Source organism: Notothenia rossii, assembly GCF_949606895.1.
Source record: "Notothenia rossii genome assembly, chromosome: 2".
Lineage (NCBI taxonomy): Eukaryota > Metazoa > Chordata > Actinopteri > Perciformes > Nototheniidae > Notothenia > Notothenia rossii.
In genome coordinates this window covers 29,309,816-29,336,017 of record NC_136904.1, presented here as the reverse complement: position 1 = coordinate 29,336,017, position 26,202 = coordinate 29,309,816, and the positions used below count along the sequence as shown (strand labels likewise).

The 26,202-nt window shown below is 39.7% G+C and overlaps 2 protein-coding genes across 3 annotated transcripts in view; one reads left to right on the top strand and one right to left on the bottom strand.

Moving 5' to 3' along the window:
* luzp2 (leucine zipper protein 2) overlaps positions 1-26,202 on the top strand; it is a 276,029-nt gene that overhangs the window by 43,287 nt on the left and 206,540 nt on the right. The gene's annotated exons all lie outside the window — the stretch shown is intronic.
* lingo1b (leucine rich repeat and Ig domain containing 1b) lies at positions 7,106-25,033 on the bottom strand. Its single transcript, XM_079667415.1, has 2 exons — positions 24,782-25,033; positions 7,106-10,725 (listed from the first exon to the last, which is right to left on the bottom strand). Exons 1-2 carry the CDS (start codon positions 24,791-24,793, stop codon positions 8,866-8,868), a joined length of 1,872 nt encoding a protein of 623 aa, XP_079523541.1. The 5' UTR covers positions 24,794-25,033; the 3' UTR covers positions 7,106-8,865.

Genomic DNA, 26,202 nt, shown 5'->3' with positions numbered 1-26,202 from the left:
GTGTGTGTGTGTGTGTGTGTGTGTGTGTGTGTGTGTGTGTGTGTGTGTGTGTGTGTGTGTGTGTGTGTGTGTGTGTGTGTGTGTGTGTGTGTGTGTGCCTCTGTTTTCATTTAAACAGCTCCTTATATCTGTTAGCGCAGCTAGCTAGCACCAGATGCTAGCAACAACAATACACGTAAGGTCTCTCGCTCTCTCTCGCGCCACACATACCCTCCCGGTCCTCCCGATGGCCAGTCGGTGCCTGCCGGTGAGCGTGGAAGTTTGGTCTGCCGCAAGCGGGCAGCAGGAGCGGGGCTGTCAGTATCAGCTTGTAGATGGTATTTTAAACTTGATGCGCTCTGAAACTACGGGGCGTCCGAGGACAAAAAATACACATGCGTTAATCACGTTAAAATAATTAGTGGCGTTAATATTTTTTTGCGTTAACTCGACAGCCCTAATAGATATAGATAGAGAGAGCCCTGTTTTCCAGCCTGATCAGTTTTTAGTAGCAGAGCTCAAAACGGCTCCTTTCCCTCCGAATTCGTGCCCTTATGATTCGTAAAACATATCCAATCCTGCATTAACTTTTTTAATTTTGATTTTCAGACAAGGTTAAGCATACATCCAGTAAAAAAAACAACCTGCAAGTTGCTCTTTAAATTGGTGGACTTGTGAGTGCTGTCCATGGTGCTGAATACTATTCTAACTAAGTACATCTTTAGTGGGATTAAGTTACCCTGTATAATGCTTATAAACTATCCTCAGTTAACCTCTTCTTTGTACTCACTTCGTGTAGAGTGTAACAAGTGTCTTATCAGGAGCCAATCTTAAGCTTAATTTGACTCATTTTAAAGGTCTCCTATTATGCAAAATCCACTTTTTCCTGTCTTTTATACATAAACATCTGTCCCCTCTGTGTAAAGAGATTCTGAACGTTTCAGTAAAAAAGATTCTCTCTCTTTTTGTCCTGATCCATTTATATAAAAACCTGTCTGAAAATGAGCTGATCAGATTTTGGCCCCTTTATGATGTCCTAACGATTATTTTTGCTTGTTTAACCATTAGCCAATCACCAACCAAGGTACCCCTCCCCCCCACCTTATCACCTGAATCTCCTCCTAGAGCACCATTTTGTTCTTTTTAACCAGATATATCTGAGGGGCGTGGGGAGGGGCTCCTTATTTTCATCTAAAGTAACAGACAGAGAATCAGCACTTTTGAAACAGGGCTGAAACAGAGCGGATTATGGGATGCTGCAATGATCTGTTTGGTATTTGGAGCTAAACACTTCAGAGACATGTTTGTTTATATCTGAGATCTATAATATATTGATGAAAAACAGTATAATAGGAGACCTTTTAAGTTGGTCAGTCGTTTATTTTACGAGTTATTTGCAAATAAAAGAAGCCCAGGTAACAATTTACGCCCCAAACAGCCTTGACTGTTGGACACGTTTTTTTTTTTTTTAATGAGGGTTGAGTGATTTGAATGTGCAACAGTAGAAATGTGTCCACCGCTAGAGATTTAGGAATACTGTTTCTACTGCTTCAGCTACCTCAGTGTGCGAATAAGCACAGTAGATCTTTCAATTGACTTGTTCGATGGACAAGTGACGTTTTTCACCATTATTTAAAAATAAATTCAGCTTACAAAAGGCAGAACTCATTCGCAAATTGTACGTGTCCGCCATTGTTGTGGTTCTGCTTGTCGATTCCTAAGGAAATGCATCTTGCCGCTTTCTGTACTGTTAGATGGGGGCGGGGCGGGACGTGTAGCACAGTGGCAGGGTTGGGAAGCAAAACTAGGTTCCGAGTAAGAACAAATAACAATTGTCGGGTACCGGGATTAATAAGAGTTGTGAGGACAGGAGGCGGAGGACAGGAGGCGGAGGCCGAGCCCCGCGCACCGCAGCTCTCTCTCTCTCTCTATGCTCCGTATCAGCTGATCGCTACATGGTGCATCTCAGCGCCTCTCTCTCTCTCTCTCTCTCTCTCTCTCTCTCTCTCTCTCTCTCTCTCTCTCTCTCTCTCTCTCTCTCTCTCTCTCTCTCTCTCTCTCTCTCTCTCTCTCTCTCTCTCTCTCTCTCTCTCTCTCTACACACAGTGGATCCGCTGCCCGTTTAACAGCCTCCCTGTATGTGGCCTCGCGCTGTCCTCACATCCCCGGACCCCCAGACTCGGTGGAGCACAGGGATGTCAGTATCGTTTATGAAGCAGGGTATATAAAGTACATTATTGAAATGAAAATACTATGCAGCATGTATTGCAGGACATGTGTTGGACACACAGACTGTGTGGTTGGACTCTGTCCCACAGGCAGGTTGCAGTGTAACATCAGAGGAGACTGGGCCAGTTGTACATTCTCCTACTGCACCACTTACTGTAGAACTAACTAAACCATTATTTGTATATAATTGTATTCAATAACCGTAACAAAATTAAACAATATGAAGTGATTTGTAAATAGGAATACAGATTTGACTTAATGTTTTCATAAATATATTTTTCTCCCAGTTTGTCATGGGACTTTTTTTTACCCTCTCAAAGAACCAGAATCGAGAACCAAAAAGAACCGGAATCGAAAAGCATAACCGGAATCATTAAATTCCAAACGATACCCAACCCTATGTGTGATGCAATAAAATGTTACCGCTCACTTACGTTAGCAGTGTCGTAAACACCATGGGAAAATGTAAAATACGATGCCGATCGATTTTTTTGGACAAGTGAAAAATGTATTCGGACAAGTAAATTGCCAAACTCATTTGTCCATGGACAAGTAGTCTCTTAAAACGTTTTCTTACACTGTACCTTAATCAATATATATTCAGTGAATGAAATGCAGTGATTGACTCATTTATAAATAGTCTCTTGGCTTTTACTTGTTAATAAGCTGTAGGCAGCTGTTAGCAGGCATGTCTGCTGCACAGTGAGGTCAAACTCATATGAGTGGCATTTGGACAGTTTACATCAGCTACACATCCACTCAATGTGTCAGGTGAAAAAGGTTCTCCTTATGGGTGCAACTGAACCCTTGGTGAGATTAATGAAGTGCCACTCCACTCTGCCGTCGCATATATTGCTATTCCATTCTTTATTTTGAGGCTTGAGAACAACTTTTCATGGATGCCTTTGTGTCTCAGAGGAACTTCCAATTACTGCCATCCTTCCACTTTGTTATATGACCTAAATCTGTCACAAGCTTTCCACCATAGATGGTTATAGATGGTAATGACAGCAACTCTAAAAGTGGTTGAAAACATGTCTGAATTCCCTTGAAGATGACATGTACTGTGCTTACTTGTATATAAGAAAAAAGGTTTCACAAATGTCAATATATAAGTTGAAATAAATAAAGACGTGACTTATTTATTCAGTTCTCATTTACACATGTGTTTTCGGTAAAGGAGAATAAGTATCCAGTGTTGAAAAACCCTGTATAACTGCATCTAAGAACATTAATAACTGAATTGCGTTCCTAAAGGGCTTTATTGGCTTTTTACCGTTTCTCCCATCCTCACTTCCAGGACCATGCCCGTGTAATAAACGAAGGGGATCATTTTTGTAAATGAGAATTTGGCTTGTGGCATTTTTTACATTCCTGAGCAGTAAGTGAGGGCACATGCTGTGATCAAAATGCTTTACCTCCTTCGCAGTCGTTCCATGTGAGTCATCGACACATTTCTCTTAGTGGGCGTTTGGTTTTTAACCAGCTTGCTAATTGTTAATAGCACAAGTCATACAGAAACATGAGGCATGTAATGACCTCCCTGAACAGTTTGAGGGGCATTAATACCTATCTATTACACTGTGCTGACACGGAGTTGGTTTTCTCACCCATCCAGATTTGCATTCAAGTTTTACAGGGACTGCATTTAGATGAGGTTACTGAGAGTAACTTGAATGTTCCTCTTTAATGGTATTTGGAGAGGCCTTGGCAATATACTGGTCAACTAGTGTATTGTATAAGCCCTTCGACTGGATTGATACTTTTATATTCCTATGTCTCTTCTTTTTTGTAGAGCTACTGTATAAACCCATTACAGGTTGAACCTTCTTTTATACAGGGCTTTCCATGTGTCGGTCTAATCAAACAGGGTGCTTTTTGTGCATTGAGACAGACGCAGGGTGATCCTTGTTCATCTTGTGCCTGTCCAGTGCCAAGGCAATACACCATCTTGAAAATGTAATTAACTTATAGCCTGCACGACTGATTCCTTCTTCATCCAATGTGCATCAAATTACTCCTCTTCACAAATGAAGTGATACATAGAGATCTAATTGATCAAAACATGTGAATAGTACATGCCTATTTCAGCGATTTTCAAAGCACTCTATTAACAAAGTACTTTTTTCCAAATGGATTTTAAATTGTTGACGGCTCGTAATAACCCCCAGATGTAGCTTCCATCTCACCTGTCAAAGACAACATGTTAAGTCCTTTGGGTGTGTATATTTCTCCTGCTTCATTATTTACTCATGAAGTGCCTTTAAGCTTTCTCCCCTTTGGATCTTTTTTGGCTGTGTTATTAATCTCTATATCCTCTCCTACAACCTTTTGTGAATATATTCCATTTTGTTTCTTTTACATAACAGTAGCCCTTGTTGATGGCCATAATAATCTCTAGACAAAATGGTTTCACAGCCCTTACACTTTATATCAAGTTTGACAAAATAAATCACGATGGCATCATGATTTTTTCAGTGATTACTGGGCTCAGTAATGTCTGTCTGCTTACTGTTGATTCTTCATGAGCCGAGAGTGCAGCTGTAATTCTATCAAGTGCGGCCTGCAAATGTCTCTTGCTTGAAATCAAGGTTTCGATACAGAATCGATTACGCTTTTACGAACCAGCTACTGTTGTCATGTTTGTAGGGCTGCTGCAATGTGCTATCGGAAAAACGTTTCATCACTAATAGTATATGGCCAGTTACAGTATGGTGTCAGCCCATCAGATATACATGGGTTGCACTATCCGTATTAAAGTGAAGGAAAAAGTGAAGTATTTTTCTCAAGTTTTATGAAAGCATCAAGAAGACAACTCACCCTAATATAAAATCATTTTGTTACTATGCCTTTCTGCTGTCAGTTATCTCCCTTTTCCCTTCATGCTTTCTTGCTTTTACGAGTGTTATAGTTATTGCTGTCTTATTGCTCTGTCCAACTGAGCATATAACTGAGATGCACCAGGTCCCGGCATGTTCTCTGGAGCGTGACAAAAAGCTTATTCTCATAAACGTTAAGCACATTGTCTGCCTAAAACAAGAAGATATGTAGTCACCATTTGAATATCTTTTTTTTTCATAGAAAACATTGAAACCTGCACATTGTCTAGTACTGGAACTGTAACACTGAGACAACGACCAATTATTTAATCAAATTCTAAACTTTAAATAATGCCTTACTGTTATTCCAGCCATATCCCCATGTTGTAGAAAAATAATAAATGCACAGTGCAATTTTGGTCTTCATGGAGTAACTCGATCCCTGGATTGATGCGGATGTCATAAAATTTAACACTGCCTTTTTGGGCCAGAAGTCAGTGTAGGAGCTTGTGTATCTATATAGCTCTGTTTGTGTAATCACAATTGCAAAGGTTCACCAATATTTCTTGTTTTACCTTTTCCATTCAGAGAACGATGAGCTTGGTTAGTGATTGTTACAAACAACCATAAGAAAAATACAGGCAGTCTCATGTTAGGTCTTGATACATAAGTGACCTTCTACTGGTTCTACTTCGTTCTTATATCACCTGCATAAGGTCTGCACATGTCTTGCACTGGCATATGATATCATGATAATATAATGCGATTAAAAAGAAAAAACAACATTATTTGTATAAGCCTGTCGGCAAGCACATTCTTTCTTGATGTCCCTGAGATGTTTTTTGTATCATTCTGACATTTACTGCTTTAAAACAGGACCAGGCGTATTTCTGCCTTTTAAGCCTTCAGTGTAATGTGCTGTCCCCTGTGTGAAGTTGACAGTTGAATGGTATGTTTCTGTTTTGAGCATCTGTTATCACTACAACCAAACATTTAGTAGGATAAGTGGCTGCTTGCACAATTTAGGAATTGCCACAGCTTACACACTTACAGTGCTTAGTATGAATGTTGTTGTGTGTTAAGCTCAAAGGAGGGCTGAACCTAACAATATGCAGCTTAGACTGATGAAAGCTGAGCCAAGTGTGACAAAAGGAAAAAGGATACCATGGTAACCTGATCTCACTTTGACATGGCTTTTTGGTTTACAGGGCACAAATACATACATCCCTGGAACAAGCGCATGGTGTCACATTACTACCAGTTCTGTACCACACACTGTATGACATTTTATGACCACATTGGCAAATATTAAAGGACCCATGTCATGGCCATTTTTACTGATCATAATTCCATTTTTGAGGTCTACTAAAATAGATTTATACTGTGCAATTTTCCAAACTCACATTGGTTTCTCATACAGCATCTCTGTATAGTATGTGTATTCACTCTGTCCTAAACGGCTTGTTGGAGCTCCTGCCCCCATCCTGACCACACACAAACACTCACAGCCGAAGTAAAAACAATAAGTGTTGCTTGATATTGAGTAAGAAAAAGGTTTATAAACGCTGTGAGAATGGGTCTGCAGAGAGCATTTCTCCGCGATCCCAACTCGTCTATTACCAACCAGGGTTGGTACCAACCAGGTACCAACCAGACTCCCTGTTAGTTGAAAATGTACGCTAAAGGTTCCCACCCCTCCTGGTGTGTGAGGAGCTCCGCGGATTGGTTCATTTTGGAACCGCATTACGTCATGCGGTTCACGGAAGAAACAAATGGAAAAAGAGAAATCTCCAACGAGGCGTTCTGGGGGCAGCATAGACAGGTCTTTTCTGTGTTAGTGTTACTCGCTACAGGGTGTACTTTTAGGGTTCGTGACTTTGCAGACCGTTTACATGCATAAAAACCTTCATAACACACAAGGGCACAGGTAAGCATGACATGGGACCTTTAACATTCATCGGTAATATGAGTATTTAATTGGTATTCAATGAAGTGAGCTTCATTTTGAGCCTCTGTATTTAAAGCAATGAGCTCTGTGGTCATTACTTGCAGCACAGGAGTAAACGTGACTTATAGATGATAAACGCATCGTCACATTCTATACTAAATTAGCATTAAATAAGCACCCGGTAGTATAAAATCGTATTTATTTTAATAGAATTTTCATCTGCCCATCCCTTTTTTTTAAACAAGTATTTTAAGAGTTAATGAACACATTATCTTCAGAGCAGGCCTTGAGTGTGAAATTAATTAGACAACATAAAATCCCTATGAGGCATTAAACTCAATGTTACCCCTTACACATTGGGTATTGCTCAGCTGAAAGCTGGAAAATGGGTTACTTAAAGCAACAATTTAATAATGTCAGCGTTTTTATAGATGCACCGGTGACAATTTAACCGCAGGACTCGGAGTTCTTACGCTTATTGAGCTGCCAAATCAGTAAACAAATTAAGTTTGTTGCACTTGATGACAAATTGTTAATCTGATGATTTTCAAAGGTACTTTGAAGAGCTTTAACACTCATTCTGGTTTGGTCACATCAGAAAAACATCAATATTTAATCTGCTCTTTGGATGGTAATATGTTCAGAACTCACAGCCATTAAAAGTATTACATTTGTGCCATATCATATTGTACAAGAACATAATGAAATACAGAAAGAATATGTATAGCTGAACATGTATGTTAATACATTTAATGAGACACTTCCTTTGTTGGCAGAAAGGAGAAAATCACGTACTGGCTTATTTCTTTTCTTCAGTGTGTTAACATGCACACTTATCATTTAGCTGTCACCAGATAAGAAAATACTCCAGTTAATACAACTGATAGACAGTCAAATGTAAACCCTATGGACCAAAATGCTTGCCTATGACATAATGGGGAAACGCTACTGTTGGATTAACTGTTACATGTTTTTTTTCAACATGCCAAGTTGAATGGAAAAAATCAGAACACAAAATAATGATGTTAAAGGCATCATTTACTGCTCTAAAAAACCTGCAGGGTGGTTAGAAAGTGTCCTTCTAATCCACCATCATATTGTTTTTAACAGATATTTTCTTAAATAACAAGTTATTATTTGCTCAACATTACAAACTTATTTCCAAATCTGCAATCTTGCAATGCAGATTTTTTCTTTCTCAAAGTTTAACGTTGATCTTGGCAATTTCATGACTTCTTCATTGAAAGTACATCTATATTCTCTCACAAAATAACTTTATTATCAACCTTTTACCTTTTTCTATTTATCTTTTGAAAATAGATATGATACTCATGTCATACTTATCAATTGCTTATAATGGGACTATGTGAAATGGCAAAAATTCCTTTCACATTTTTAATAAGCAACTGAACTTAGGTTCTCATCGGTTATTGTGCTTTGTACATTATAACAGCGAAACATGGCAACAAGATCATAACAAAAATATCTTTCTCTTATTGTGTGCTCATAATTAGATCGTATCTGCAGACTAATGTCCACATCCTTCCAGACACAAACCCACATATCATTTTTTGACAATCCATCTACTGTGATCCATGTGCTTTTTCCAACTATTTCACTCATTTAGTTTGACAAAGGAATATGTTGAGTGCATGTTAACATACTGATAAAGTATTGCCAATACATATATACAGAAATTTGAATATTTGAAGTTCAACATTTGCTTTTAAAGTTTCAGTCCATGTAGTAAAAAAAAAAGAAAGATTCAAGGGTCTTTTGTCAAGATGCGTTTGCTGCTTTGCAATTTATATTGCTCACTAACTGAGTACATATTTGAAGCAAAGGTGGTATGAATCCCGATTGCTGTTTGTAAGCTTCTCCATTTGAGGTTCACATGATCTTCATGTTGAATTGTATGGGTTCCTCAGTTGGACTGGCCTCCTCTGGTTCCTCTTTACGTGGCACATATTCAACCTCTATACTCGACTTGATATTGTTTTTCCCACGACTCCAGAGGAATAATATTACAAGACAGAAGAGAACAACTCCAAGGAAAGAGATAAATCCCATGGTGGTTGCAATTATAAGTGTCTTAACGTCAAACGGAAATTGAATGGTGGCCCGGGTCACATTAGCACCTTCCTCGCTTGGCTGGTTGGAAATGAAGGCAAATGACTTATTTGACTGTTGGGGCCAATTGGGGGAGTAGCTATGCACAAAAAGGTGAGCAGCTTTGGTGTCATTGCCTGCTGCATTGCTTGCAATGCACAAGTAGGTGCCGTTGTCTTGGATTTGGGCGTAACGCACCTCCAGTGTGCCCTCATTAGACACAGAAAGTCTTGACACTGCAGATTTGGTAGTGATGTAATTCTTCTTAGGGGAGAGCCACATTATCACAGGGCCTGGATTTCCCTCAGCTTTGCAAGCGAAATTAACCGTAGTTCCTTCATCTACATGGCTTACTTGAACCTTATAATCCATTATCTTTGATTTCTGGCAGATGAAATAGTCGGATGGGAGAATGTCTGGGAAATCTTTGAACTCTTTCCCTTGAACAGCGTCAGGTGATGCACACACAGGCTGTTGTCTGTTAAAGTTGAGCCTCCACCGCCGGCGAAAGACCCAGAGCAGGCGACAGTCACAGGCCAACGGGTTGTCATACAAAGCCAGAGTCTCCAGGTTTCCCACTGAGTGGAAGACAGACTCCTCTAGGGTGTTCAGGCTGTTGCTGGACACATTGAGTACACGGAGGTGGTTGAGCCCTCGGAATGAGTAGGGTTCAATGGCAGCTAATCTTCCACCGGCCAAATGAAAAGCTTGAAGCTTCTGCAGATTGAACAGTTTGTTTCCCTCCACGGTATGAATGGGATTAAAAGACAGATTCAAAAACCGGAGATGCCTTAGGTGACTGATGGCTTGGTAGGGGATGGCCGTAAGATTACAGTTTGTGATGGACAATGATGTGAGGTTGAGTCCATACAAGCATTTTGCGGTCATGGTATCCAAGGCAGGCATTTGAGAAATCTCCAGCACTCTGAGTCGATAGAGCCTTTTAAAGGAGTAATCCCTCATGATGGTGACGTTGAGATAGCGTAATTGAAGTGACAAGATGTTATGCAGATGGCTCAGGGCATCAGTGGGCACTGAGGCCAGATTGCGTCCCTCAATGTTGAGGCTTTCAAGGTTGCTTAGGCCATGAAATGATCGGGGTGAGATGAATACCAGGTCATTGTCGCCTACCTCCAGAGCCCTCAGGTTGTAGAGCTCCTGGAACATGTAGTCGAGCAGAATGACAATTTTGTTTTCACTTATATCAAGCTGGGTGAGGTTGGTCAGGCCTGTGAACACCCCCAGCTGAATGAGCTTTAGCTGGTTGTTCCGCAAACCTAGAGTTCGAAGGTTATTGAGATTGCCAAAAGCCCCTGGCTCAATGGACGAAATAATGTTTTCGTTGAGTTGTAGCTCCTCCAGTTGAGGGTAATTAATGAACTCCTCAGGCCCCAGTGTTTTCAGACGGTTCTTGCTAAGGTCTAGCAGCCTAGTCTCTGTGGGGATGCCCTCAGGAAGAGTTGCCAGTCTCCGTCGATTGCACGCGACTGAACGCTCCTGACCGTTGCACTCACATCGGGAGGGGCAACCGGTGGTGGAGCCAGAGAGGACGGTGCCCAGCATGAGGATAAGGATGGGCTGCCAGCATGCCACCAAGTAGCTGTGCCCTCCTGCCTCGCCAAACACCATCCTATTGCGTACCTGTGGAGACATGGTAAAAGGGGAGTTAGTGGAGAGGACTGGTCGTACACAAATGCCTCTGACAATTTTGATAAAAGTCATTCTGTCCTCTAAACGGAACAAACTAAACTTTAGAACAAATATTTTTAACGTTTATTAGAAATGAAAATCAGCTTTTTTTTTTCCTTTATGATTTTGAAAGAGTGTCCTAAATATTGTTGTGATTCATTCCAACTGAAAAGCGTTGAAACCTGTTTTTAGGAAGTAGAAAAGGTTTATTTACTGACGAGGTTTCCATTTTTAGACAGATTTTACTAGAACTCTAGAATATATTGCATTTTAAGTGTTGAGTTATTTTCTTCTCGTACCACTCAAATATCTTGTAAATGCTGTGTGTTTCTTAACAAATCATAACTGCAATTACATATTTTCAGGATAATAAACTATTTTTGAAAATCATTCCTCTAGCATTATAACCCATTAGCTCTTTTCTCAACCTAACCTAACATACACTATAAGCTAAATACATTTCTTAAAACATAACACCAGGTCTATTTTTGCAAAGTCATTGGAAATTGCATTTTTCCTCCACTTACAAAGATATAACCGGCCCCACCCCTGTCTTTGCATAGCATGTTACTATGGTGGCATTGCTCACTAGAAATGAAATCAATAAAATAGCTTGGTCACAAAAGACAATCACCCTGCTGTGCTTCTGAACTCTGAGTATACTGTAAACAAGTACAGTGTGCCAATTTCAGTGAAAGCATGTCTTTGCTCATAATGTACAAACCATTTTTAATTAACATCTAAACATGCCATGGTATATCTTTTTATATGACTATCTGAAATGTATGCAAAATGACCTCATCCCATGCCGCTGTTGACCTAGCAGTTATATAAAGCAGAGTTTGCTGCCACGCGGTGATAAATGGAAGGAGGGAAAAACTCGTCAGAGATCTTTAAACCCCTCTTTGATTTTGACCCAGTGGAACTTTAACTTGCTTAAACCTTCAAGCTCTACTTCTCGCATCAATCTTGTGATTTCAGTCGCAGCTATTTCTGTGAGACACATTCTCAGAAGAGCCTCATGCGAAGTGAGAGAAATTACACTATCATTTGTCTTTACTTTGACAAACGATCTCAATTCCTCAATAACAAAGCAAAACAGTCTTATGTGATTCACTAGTATATGTATATTGCTTGACAAAATCGAAATAGTTCCACAATAAATACAATTATTCATAAAAAACGGTGCCGTGAAGCAATGTTTATTAAACAGGATTTTTTGTTTTATGATGGGACAATCTCCCCATATTCATCAGGTGTCATGGGAACTGAATAGCCACTGCGTATTTGATCTGTAACTCATAAACCACAAAAGCGTTTTGGTAAGAGTGCTTTAAATGATCAGTGTAGTGCTTTTTAGAATCTCTCAGGCTGTCTACCTCGCTTTATAAAAATGTAAACTCGATAGTGAAGATTAGAATGATCCTGCTTTTATTGCTCAAAGACAAATTAAACATCACTCACAGTGAATTAAAGTAATTGCACTGTGGTCAGAGTAGTTCCAATGGAACAGTAATTGCAGCTTCCATTTTGCCTTCCTGCAGAAGTTTTAATTTCGGTCGGCTGCATATGTCAGACACGTCGGTCCAGTGAGTATAGTGCATTGTAGGAAGCAGTCTGACTCGATACAAGTGTCTATCAGTAGCTCCATCGTAACCTCCCACTCCGTCTTTCATTAATCATGTGAATTTTCCGATGGATAATGTGGACTGGTCCAAAAATATTGGACCATAAAATATTATTCAAAAGAGACAAGCACACATTTAACTTAATGTGTTGTGGCAGAAGCTGAACCTCGGAGTGAAATGAAATATTACAAAGCTACTCGATGCAGAACACGGGGCAACATGCTTATCTGTTTGACACATAATGTGATTTTTATCTTGTCAAGTCAGGCATATGAATGAAGATGAGGCTCACTGATGTCCTTGATAATCGGAAACAAGCAAATGCAAATGCGGTGGTGATTTTCTTACCAAAATACTATGCATGATTTATGATTCAGCGTGTGGTAAGGGCAGGGTACTATCTGTGTAATCTGGCCTCACAGCTCAGAGCTGCTTGTTGTATCACCACTTAGTTTTGACCTTGAGCTGCATTTCTGAATAAAGAAATGTATCCTTTCATTTACTACCTCAGGTACAGTGCTCATAGTCTTTACATTTTGAGAGTGGGGCTTGAAGTATCTTTTTAAAGCGAAGAACATTTTTACCCTTTGTTCTATTGTTCCATGCATCCTTTGTGCCCACCATGATTTGTTTTGATTTTTTTCATTTGATTGTGAATGGGAGGAATATGATTAGACGAGCCTTTTCTCTCCTGCTGTTCTATGAATGCTTGCCTTTTCTCTGTGGACCTCTCACCCTGTCAGTCTTCTCTCAAAAGCAGCTCTCGGCTCACCATTAGTCTCTTGTTGTCTTGAAACCCTGCATCTCCTCTCTTATGGTGCCTTGCTGTTTGATGCCGGGCAAACCGAAGAGAGCCGTGCTCTGCTAATGGGTCATTGAAAACGGTAGGCAGCATCTAGACAAATTAGCTATACGCAGTGGTGCATTCATGCCCTACGGTAGTTTTCAGGTACTATTAAGTACATTTATGTTGCAGCTTAATGTTGGAAGGATATTTACATTAAAGCTGGAACTTGGACTTTTTTAAAAAGAGATTATTGATCCCCTCATACAGTATGGAAGGCAGACAAGATAACATCAGAATATCATGAAAAAGGATTTGCTCAAAAGGAAATTGAATACAAAGCTCTGTTAGTTGCAAACCAATTAGCATTGTAACTCAGTTCTCTATTCACGTTATTTGTCTATGTCCCTGCTGGACAGTTTCAACTTGTGACCGCTGTCATGAATCATCAATGCAGCTTGAGTTTCAGAGTATTTCCCTTGATATAATAAATAATTCAGCTTTTTCTTTTGATTGATGCACATGCAAATTGTGCTCAGAGGATGTCTATTGGCATGAATCTTTTCCATAGCTGACAAACACTTTTTATTGCTATTCAATAATATAAATGTTTGTAGCAGGGTCTGCATTTGTGACTCAACACAATCTGAAATGTAGGTGAAATGATCTTGCTTTTGATCTGTGAGCATAACATCTTTGAGAAACACCATTTGGCAACGTGAAAACAGCTGCAATGTATTTGGGGTCAACTATAGTTTGAGGTTACAGTGTCTATTTCAAATCTCAATATCCTCAAGTGAGTCAAACATATACAATCCATAATTCCTCTTTTACATTTCACACATGTTTTCAGTCATTGGTGCTGTCCAACATTTCCCCAAAGGCTTTTTCTTAACAACAAAGTCTTATTTTTTTTACTTCAAGCTTCCATGTTCTTTATTACAGTCCTAAACAATGAGCACATTAACCCGTCTATTACACGTTAGGCTTGTTGTAGAGAGGAACACATTTCTCCAGCTTGCAGCTTTAATTATTCTGCCACTGTTTAGGGAATAGAGGTTGAAACAAAGAGGGAGCGACAACTACAAAGTTGCAAGCAAATATGTATAGGATGTAAGAGATGACGATTGATTCCACTGGTGTGTTTGTGTTCAACTGACAAATGTAAAGCAAACATTTCAAAGTCTAAAAGCAAACAAACAAGGAAACAGTGTTTGCTGTGTACAAATTGCAATGTTTGTGGTAGATCAGAGTGGAAAAGTCTCCCTTCCTGCAGGTACTGTATGTGATGTCTGTATGCAATGTATTTTCTGTGCTTTTGGATGCATAAGTGTAAATGTTTGATTGTATTGGAAATATTAAGATGGTAGCCAAACAACAAACATATGCCGTTCCATTCCATCAGTCACGATATTAAAAAATAAAGCTGCTATAATAATAATAAGTGGTTAGGATTACATTGTGTTGCTCAAGGACACTTCCACACTCTCTGGAGGAGCCAGGGATCAAACTAGGAACCTTCCGATTACCTCCTGAGCCGTGTTTCCCTGTATTATGTTACAATAAATACTTGCTGGGCAAAAATAGACTCTTTAGAAGTGTATAGCCAGTTAATCTGCATTCTCCAGAGGAATACGCAGTCAGATATGAGAAATCCCATGAAAACAAATCCTCCATGGAAGCCAAAGATAAAGGTAACAACCCCTGCAACCCTAACAAAGTAACAGCATGGCCTCATGCTCCCCCATGCCAGCCTCAAATGCTTAGCGAAGGACAAAATGGTTCAGTGCATGGGAACTGCTCCTGTTGAGATGCAGAAACACACCTGCATGGGGTCAGCAAGCTCACAAGCTTTCTTTTTTTGACAGCAGTTAGCAGGGCTCTCAGCCACAAAGGCTGCACAGAACGTTCCCAGACCTATGGCCTACTTATTTTGGAAAAATATGTTGTCAAGAGAGACTAGAGCAATACGTATAATTTATAGTGATCAATGTGGAGGACGAGCAAAAGCACCAAAACTACTTCATGAAGGTATTCATGCAAAAATTAAATTGTTAGACAACATGTAATTGCTTGTCAGTTTGTTTATCTCCATAACAGACAGTCAATGATCATACTGTAGTTCTTTGACGGTCCTATTTTAAAACAAACCTGCTCATAACACCTTGTGTTTTATGATCCAGGATTATAAATGTTAGGTAGCCAGACAATTGTTTGGAGTGCAACTGATTTCCACTGGTATTCCAAACGCTTTTATCTGCGTCAAGCAGCTCTAAAGACTGCGGTGTTGGTCGGTCAGCCAACTAATATGTCCCCATCATTTGGAGGCCACAGTTTTCGACCTAGGAGTCTAAAGTTTGACATGGAGGTCAAGCACTTGTGAGGCGAGGTGTGTGTCTGGATCCATGTCTGTATGTGGTCACATGTATTGCAAATTTGCAAAAGTGTTTTTGGAAAGTGTTTTTCGGGATCTCGAAGCAGTTACAGTAATTTTAAAAGGTTGAGAGGTGTGCACCTGCAGAGCTCTGGGCCACAGTGAAATATATCCACATACAATAATGAATGATACTGGACCTAAGATGATATAAGCGCAGAGAAGGTAGGGAGACTAGATGAAGGTCTGGACTGATTTAACTAGGAACTATTTAAGTTTAGCAGCAGCTGCATAAACATCAAAACAACTACTAGTTCAAGGCTCAGCTATGAAAGTGTTGGTCTGAGTTATCTTGAGGTGATGTGGAGCAGAGTGGAAAAGAACCAATGCAAAAAGGCAGCTTATCTAAGAAACTGAGGGAGACACTGAAGCTTTGCCATTCATGCTGGATGGTTTTCCGTTTGACAGGTGAGACTGTAGATCAATGGTCTCTAAGACACTAGAAGACATAGAGTAGTTGATGATAGGAAACGTGTTCCTTACCTAAACATCCCTGTGGTCAATGGAAGTGCAAACAACAGTCTCCATGAGGGGCTCCATTTGATTCTGTCTGTCTCAAAGTACATTTACTGCACTCCGATCAACACTGCATTCACCCAGTCAGGAACCACAGGTCTCAGGGCTGCTGGTGTTGAAAGTTTGCTAAGCAAGTTGTATGCTTTTATTGTAATGTAATACTTTTTTAATAAAGCAAAGGAGAAGCGATTAGGACCATCACATGAAAAGCTGTTTTTGGAATTGCATCAATACATATTTAAAGGGATATTTTCTCTGCATGAACTTTTAACAGTGAGCTTTGCTACCTATTTCAAGGCTCACCATGCTGTGTATGAGCTTTTGAAGGATAGTTGTTCATGTTTTACTCATGTAGGATAATACACCCTAATGTTAAGTTTGCATACTGTGTATGCGCCTCCACAGTACTTGTGCAATGTTCAAAGGCAACCCAAGGTTGCTGGCCAATAGCAAGTCAGCCAGCATTGCATCCTCCTCTCATGTTCATCATCTTTACTACTGATCTGGAAATAACCAGCTTGAAGATCAGAAGGCTCCTTTCATCTCCTGTGTGGTCAGTGGATGAGACTAATCATCTTTGATCCTCCATCTTTTCTAGTGCACCTAGAACAATTCATTTGATCCTTGTTTGTGATTGCCTCACCTTTATGTCCTGTTAAACGGTAGTTCATCATTAGCTGCCACAACATTTCTTAAAACAACAAAGGTGCTCGTGTCAGCTTGCTCCACACATTTTAATATAATATGATCAGGTGTTTTATACAGAAAGCATGTTAAAGGTAAGCAGAGAAAGCACAAATGTTGATGATGGCTGCATTACATTACATTCAACTGCTTAAGTGATAGGATCATTATTTTACAAATAAAAACTTTCCTTCTTCAACAACTCAAAATGTCTGCTGTAAAAAACAGGGTGTCCGCGGGGTCTTAAAAAGTATTAAATGTTGATAAATCAATTTAGCGGATATTAAGGCTATTAAAAAGTATTAAATTGCATTTTCCAAGGTATTACATTTTGTAGCTTGTTTTCAATAAGTATATCAATTGTCCAAAGAGGTTGTATTCTACAGTCTGCCTGAATGTAATCATTGCGTAGGTGTGTATTGTGATTCTGTGTAGTTTATTTATGGCATCCCGTTGGATTTGACGTCATCTGAACAGGACATCGCACGCTCACTGCTTGATAGCACACAAATTACGCCGGCTGTTAAACAACATCGTTATGGGGAAATGCAAGTTTGCATCCAAATGGTTGGAAGATAAGGAGGAAATTCAATCAATACTGTATATAGTAAATGTGAGGTAAAGTGTGTCGCCAAGGTAACCGGTTAAAACTCAAAGTGGCGATGAGGTCTTAAAATGTATGGAAAGGGTCTTAAAAAGGTTCTTAAAAGGTATTCCATTTGACTTCAGGATTCCTGCATATACCCTGAAAAAAGGCCCCTCATGATATGATTGGCTGGAAATGCAGCACTAGATTAAAGAACTGATGTGGATCACCGCAAAAAACGAGAATAAGGAGACACACTGCGAAAACCCCCCCCCCCAAAAAAATGCAATACCAAACTTGCTACACGTTGTTGGCTGTTATATAGGTGCAACAAACAACTTTTGGTTTCTTATACCACAACAAAAGTAGGACATTACAACATTCTAATCCAAAACATAATGCTTTATTTACTTCATCAAAGTGTTTTCTGCTATCTTGTCTCCATGGTGGTGCAATGTGTTCTTATTTTTGATGGATAATAATGTAAGCTCTGATCAGTCCCTGCCCCCTGCTGTGAGTGTATTATCAAAGTTCCTCAATTTTAAATATGCCACAAGAATCTGTAAAACCCTCGGAGCAACCTCTGCCATACAGAGAGAGGCTCTTAATCCAAACATTTTAGATCCGTACCACCATTGTGTTTCGGAACAATTAATAAAGCAAACAAAATTGGAGCGTTATCAAAATATTTTGTTGTTTAAGCGGGAAAACAATCATTTTAAAACCTCACACTCGGCAAACAAAGTTGCTGTTTGGAGTTAATGGCTGGAGGCATGTAGAAAAACAAGAGGAAATCCTATGTACTCAAGTTCTGAGCTGACACCTACGTATCCCGCCCTGAAGAAGACTCCAGCGGAAAACAAGTGGGTGTCAGCGATGCTTGAATAAAAGCGTTTACTACGCAGCGAACCCTGGGCGCCTTGGAGTTCTGTGTTTATTTTCTCCATTGATTGTATTTGACACAAACCATAATTTTTGCATCTGTTGACTTCAAGCTAGATGTGGCTTGACAAGCTATTCTACAAATAATAATCACAATGCACATAACTCCGAATGGCTGAAAATGCTGAACTTTAAGTAAATGTTGACAGGGAACTTGAAAATGCTCGTACTCATTAGCTGGCTATACACCTGTAACACCTGTAGCTATGTTTATACTGTAGATGGCTGTGAAAACATGTAACCATCATTATAGGATTCTGTATGACTAATAACTTCTTAAAATGAAAAAGATTAAGATCATTTGGTGAGTTTAAAATATGAGTCCAGGTTTCACAAGCCCATGATAGGTATATTTAAAAGCATAGCATATTGTTAAGGGGTATGAACCAAGCAGAACATTAAAAGCATTGCAAAACTCTTATTGTGCGATTTGATGGTATTTACAATGGCTCTTTGTATTAACTAATGAAAAACTGTTTTGAAAATGTTTTGTTTTTCAAACTAAAAGTGGATTAAGTCTTTTAGGGGTCAAGATCCAGAGAGTAGACTTCAAAACAAAGCCACTGCTTGAGAGAACTGTGTAGTTTGCTAACTAATGTATTGCACTCTGCAGAACTTGATCGGCCGTGTGAGAAATGGTCCAGAAGTCACTTTCGTTTTAGCATTTGTTTGGTCTTACAACTGGTGACAAAAAAAGCTCTCCCTTGGTTTGCTAAATGTATGTTCGACCGTCTTTACCATGCACTCAAATCTGAAAGATTCTGACTCCTACTCTACCATTTCACACCGGGCCAGTAGAGTACAATCAGTGTGTGGGAGCTTTTGAGCTAGAAGCTTTTGAACAGCTGCCCACGGTTGTACATGGGGGGTCAGTGAGAGCCAGAGGGACTCAACCAGACGGGCTGGTGAACCAAAACTATTAACAGGAAGAGGCTCAGAGCGGCAGACGGGGCTATTCACTCTCCTAGATCAGCAGCACTAATAACCCTTTTTACACTCATTTGATTTAGTGTTGATTCAGAAGATATTGCTGAATGGAGGTTACATTTGCAAGCCAAAGAAATGTTTATTTTACATTGCATTATTTATTATTACATTCAAGGTCCAATTAAAGATGTTGAGATATTTTCGTCCTATTGGACTCATTTACAGGATTAGTCAAACACATGAGGAGATGTTAAAACGGCTAAATGATCCCTATACACTTTAAAATATTGGTAAACAGACCCTGGGTAAAAACGTGCAATACATTTAACATGTTTCTTTGTTCATTGACAAAGTCTTCCAGTAATACTACAAAAGAGGCTCCTCTCCTCATTAACACCCATTCCTCTGGAAAGTCAAGTAGGATAAGCCGGGAATTACACAAACCTTTATCCCCTACTCACCATCAGGGAATATAAAATGTTTTGCACTTGGATTGAGAAAGAAAGAGCTAAATGCCATGCTAAAGGCAATTTTACCTCAGACTCTAACATCCCTTTATAGCAGGCTCAATAGAGATGTTCACACCAAATGATCACCCGCTACAGTACAAATATGAAGGTTGTGTGGCTTGGCCATTTCTTACGGTTAATAAAGAACTTAGACCATTATTTTTAACAGCGGGTTTAAAATTCCACACCCAAGTTCAGTTTCTATGATTGAACGCATTGGCCTTGGTTCTGATGTGGAAAAAACTGGCATATAGATTCCAAAGGCCTAATTACTTGCTGCCCCAGTCATTACAGTTTGAGAATACAGAAAGACAAGGCAATCAGTCATCATCTTCTTTCTTTCAAGTGAAAGGAACCAGACCTCTGGTGTCCAGTTATAATATAAATACCCACCAAACAAAAGAATGAGACGAGCAGACAGATGATGAATGGGAAGGGACAGTCGTTCCACTGTGATCACATCCAATGTATATTATTAAAGGCTCTGATAGTGCCAGAGCATAACTCTAGCCAGGAGCTTGCACATGGAGCTCTGCTCCATCCTACCAGCCCCTGACTGTCTCATATTTAGCATAAAGCTGCTATTATTACATTTAAATGAGGAAGGCTGCTGCTGAACAGCCGGACTGTGACCTTCTGAATACATTTGTAGAACGAAAACCTGAGTATCCTGTGACAGATCTGCCTGCGTGTGCCACCTCGCCATACAGCAGACACTGTAAACATGGGACCTGCCAGCCTCACCACATCCAGTCTCACCGGCTCCTTTTCAAGGTGGCTGATGTTACCCAGTATGTGGCAGCATCTGGATTCCAGATGGATCTTGTTTCACAGAATGCTTCAATAGTAATACCCTAGATGTTTTCAGGTTACTTTATACATCACTTCTTTCTGGGTTATTGCAAATGAACTGTTATGTGCCACACTGCCCTGATTTGAGCTATACATGAAATGGGCTTTTATTAAGAAGCTAAATTCAAACATGAGGAGAAAGGAATCACAAGAGACCGCACAAAATCCTCAGATGAATCTGACATTATTCATCATGCAGTTTTTCTTACATTGAGCATATAGTGTATAATGAACTCTGAAGCAAAACAATCTGCTTTTAAGTGAATATATACTCTTGAGTTTTCCACAAATGTTGCTAATTGTAACTTCCTCCAACAAGTAACCTATATTCTAACTGAAATAACCTTAATCCATCTGTAAACAAATTACTTTGGCTGTGATGATCAACATGTGATCCTACTGCGAGGACATTGGCTATTGTTCAGTGTTATGTCGATCACTATGTCACAGAATATTTAGCGTATGACAGTATGGAACAAAGTGCTGTGAAAAAGAAGCGCTGCTTTGATTGTGTAGCTGTTTTATTAGGGATGGAATAAACTGGATTATAGGCTCAACAGTATTAAGTGTAAATGCATGGTCTTAATTAATATAATATCAATGTATTACAAAAACTCTTAAGTGATCATACACATTTTGTCAGTTGCATTTGAATAGATTTGCAATATATCGGGTAACTAAGAGAACCTTTTTGGAGTGAATTAAGTCCATACTTCAATGTTCTTATTATTTTTCCAGTGCACACCTTCTATGAGGAGCATGAAGGTCAGAACTGCTCAGGATCCTTTAGCACAAGCCCACTTTGCTCCAATGTTTGTGGATAATATTATGTTATTACAAGGCCTATTGCATGCACACAAATGCATCGGCCTCAAAGGATTCTGGGGCTTATGTTCCTTTTTATTCTTCTTCAAAGGAACCCAAACAACAGGCACTTCAACTAAGAGCATTTCAATGTGTTTGACATTTACTCAGACTGAATGTCATTTATTTTTTCATCTGAGGTTTTTGAGGTTTTTGAAAGAAGCTTGAAATCTCTGCAGTCATATTTTATTCTTTCATCGACCTAATAAATCCTTGAAGAAAATCCTTAATTTGTGATTGATCATCTTGAATGAGTTTAGTCTTAGTAAATCAGCTTCATGAATATCATTTGTCAGTTCATTTGCCATTCCACCGAAAAATGTTGTTTTCTAAAGGCTTAGTGCCAACAGAACATTTACACTAAGACATATTGTCAATTTGGAAATATACATATTCATTTCAATACATTTGTACTTTTAGACTTTACATCGCCCCGGACATATTGAAAATATTTGTCCGGAACCAGTTGGAAACTATATGTAACCATCACTGGTATCCTATTCTACAAATAGTTTCACTAATACTAATATAAGTCATATATAAGTAGGACTTTATCTTGCAACTGCAGAAATACTGTCCTTGAACACAATGAAAAGACATCCAAAAATAAGTTGCTCAGCATTCAAATGTCCATTTAAAATGAGATTTTCAAAGTTATAATGATGCTTAGAACTTACATTTGACCCATAAGGCTAGTCATAAATGGAACTGTCATGTACAGTACTGTCAGTTTTTTGTGCAAAACCAAAGCAATTTGTTGTTTAAATTGACCCCATCCGTACATGTTAGTAGTTGCTTAATAGCTTATCATTGATCATCAGAACATCTAGAAGTGCTCCAAATGGTTGCTAGGCAAAATGATTTCACACTAAGCTCTACTGTGCTCTACTCATTAAAGCTGCTAAACTAGATATTTGTCTATTGATCAAATTGTACTCATAGTAATGAACCCACAGAAAGCCATCACCTGCAGTTCTCATCTTTGTGCTTTTTAAAGTATTTTGCAACTTCACTGTTTTAGTCACTTTAAAAGTTCTTATCAGCGTGGATTCATGCCACAACAGGCAAAGGTTTTCAATAAATAAAAAACTGAATCCCATTTATATTCTACCTGCCAAGGAACTCATGGCAGATAAACAAAGTTGCTGTAAACCTTGTGAACATATAATAGCAATTAGCAGCTCAATAGTTGGTGAAGAAATACTGTATGATTTAGGGCTGAACAATTAATCGATTTTAAATAGAAATCGCGATTTTAAATGATGCAATTATCAAATCGCAAAGCCTGCGATTTTTATTTAATTAATTTGTTTGTGTTTTTGTTCTTGTGTGTCAGTCATCCACACCAATCAGAAGTGCTGTGCTCCACATGTACCAGTCATTGTTAACCAATCAGAAGTGGCCCATGATAGAAGGTGATAGACAGATTGATCCAATCACCTGCCAAGTATTTTTAAAATACTTTTCCAAATGGCTTCCAATGGAGCTTTCCTAGATGGTTTGGTGAAACAAACCATCTGAGTCAGGTGAGTAATGCTCCATCACATGTTTTACATCTATTACAGGGCGAATCTTAAACTGAAGCTTGACTTTAAAGCAACCCAATGGAAGTTGAATGTAAGTGTAGTTCTTTCACTCGTAGCTCTGGCTGCGGGGGTGCTAGAGACGCGAGCATGTTGATGCGTCCTTCCTAGTCGGAGAAATGGCCGCATTTTACAATTAACTTCCGTTGGGTCGCTTAAAAACAAATATCGCAAATCGAATCGCAATATCTGTCAGAAAAATCGCAATTAGATTATTTCCCTAAATCGTGCAGCCATAGTATGATTCCAATATGATGATTATGTTGCTCCATTTCTGCTGAATGCGTACTGTAATTGGGTAACTTTGTGTAAGCAAACCAGCAATATCTTTATATGCATATAATTTCAGTGCTTTTTATGTAGATCCCCATTAGCTTTAATGGAGAAAAGCAGGTTCAATATTGTGGTAATGCTAAAATATGTTAACACATCCATTAGCATCGGATATCAGTGTGATTAAATAAAAATAAATGTGTATTATATATTCTCCAGTCTTGAAATACAGCTATAATATGTCCATAAATGCAGCACAAGTTGAAAAATGTGAAGAGAACAAAGAGACAATATGCAGATTGTCCAATAACAATGAGTTAATTTTAATCATCGAATGTAATCAGAAATCAACATGCCTCGCTCATTTCACTCTGATGGAAATGTCGTTGAGTGCTTTGAAGACGCGCACACACACTGACAGGCATTATTAACTCCAAAAAAGAGAAGAGATTCTAATCAGCTGTCATAACCTGATTACAGGGCTCCAATTAGGAGCTTTGTTTAGCTCATAAAGCCTTGACGTGAAGAGCAGACCCTTCACTCAGGCACTGCCAGGGCTCTGTGGTTTGCAGAGGTTGTTAGTGTGCAGTTACACAAAAAAAAAAAAAGAGAGAGGAAGAGTCCTCTCATCGCTGTCAGCCTGCTGGAGCGTTGCAGCCATGATTAGAAAAATGCAAATATAACAAGAAATATAAATTAAACTACGAGAGACCGTTTACTTGGCCCGCACAAATAATCATTGGGCATCACCCCCCACACCCACTCTACCCATCACCCCCCACTGCCACCCATCCATCTAACCTGTGGCAAATCTAACACCTGCATAGACTCCTTCATACCCAGTGGAAAATAGCCAAGAGCAAAAAGGCAGCTGAGAATGAATAAGTGTGAGGCTAGATGAGTTTACTGGCATTTGAAGGAAGATGAATGTTAATGAGGGCAGGCGAGGAAGCGTCAGGGGGGGGGGGGGGCGGGAGGAACACAAAAACAGACACACTCTTAATCAGCCTCACACCTTCTGCTGTGAAAAAGGCTGGACATAGGTGTGTTTTCATGCATCCATGCACACATATGCAATATAATATTTGTAGCATATACCTGTATTTATACCACTAACACACAAGCAACAGCACATACTGTATGTTCAAAATTATACATGCATGTGTGTGTGTTCCCTAAATACAAACCCAATTTTCATAGCACGCAGCGAAATGAAAGCCATCTGGATGACAAAGCACAAATAAGATCTGGAGCCCTCCTCAGTGAATAATATTCCCTCTTTCCATCCCTATCTTTTGCCTTCGATACAGTTTTATTTCTGTCATTAATTTGCTCCCTGGCGATCCTCTGGCCCCACCACTGCACCATAATAAATCTGATCCAATGCCTCAGCGCTCAAAGCCCACCATAGAGACCGAGTACTTACCAGGACTGTCATGCAGAGAATTCTAATTCAGGCAGCTCCATGTTGCGAAGGAAATTCAAAATGCCTCCGAAAGCATGGAGACAGGGATGCAGGATTCACGACAGGCTGGATTCAGACGGGGGAAGAGGGATGTGTGCAGCGCTGAGAATCCCCCTTGTCTGAGGGGCATTTGAGAGAAGCCTCGTTCCTCTCCAGATGCGCTAAATCCGGCAGCACTGATAGGCTGACATGTAAACACACAGGCAGCTCTGCTGGCTCACACACGCTCGCATACATGCTGCACCTAGCAGCGACAGAGAGGGGAGAGGGAGGGGCAGCTGATGAGGGAGGTGGAGGGAGGAGCTGCAGTGTGCTGGGAGAATGAGAGGCACACAGCAGCACTCATCCAGAGAGAAGGGTTGAAAGGAAATGGAGAGAAATGTTCCCTGATTGCACTGGCAGCTCAGATTTTTGTTTACTGTGGTTTCCTATTTATGGAAGGATTGGAATGATCTGGTTAGCTGCTGGCTGCCGTGGGGGAGAGGGAAAGCAATCAAACGGGTGTATGTTTGTGTGGTGAGAGAAGAAAGGAGCGGATCAACAAAAAGTGATGTGGGGTTATAAAGGGGAAGAGTGAGTGATAGAGGGATAAACAGCAAATGGAATTCAATTTGTGCAGTTTGCAAGCCTTTGCTGGTAATGACAAACAACCTGAGACTGTAGTGGATCAGGATGGAGACGTTTATTCAGTTTTAAAGATTTCTTGCCAGAGTTGAGGATTAACGCCACCCGTAGTGATGCATGAAGTAATCATCACTCACCTTTGCTGTGAGGAGTGGGGGCTCGGGCTGAGACGTACAGGCTTAACAGCGCTAATGGCTATATGGGGCTGGCACACACATGCTGGCAATGCCAAGGATGCTCCGTAGTCAGGGAGTGTTTATGGAAGATTAGGGGGCTGAGGATTTAGTTGGGTGGTGGTGGACATGAAAGGCTCCTGGCCACAGAGTAGCTTACCAACAGATATCTACATCTTATTTTATACATTTTTCTATTAATTTATAAGAGATTAATTTCAATTTTTTTAGACCAAGTTATGACGCATACCTCTGCTTTTCTACTAAATCTGTTGGACAAACAGCAATACACAGAGCTGAAGACACATCAAGTAGAGGCACATTTCGGCCTCACAATAAAACATGGAGAGGAAGAGAATTATTCAGGCAGCTGGAAAAGGGGAAGCACTCTACACCTATACAACACAAAATATATTTATGGCTCATTTGGCCAACTAGAAGTTAATCTAAAAGAGATGAGTTATGCCTTATGTAAGAAATACAACCAGATGAAATGTGAGTGAGTGAAATTTGAATGAATGAGACCAAGGATAAGAGCCACCCGACATGGAGCAGGAGGAACTCATCTCATTTTTACGTTTGAAT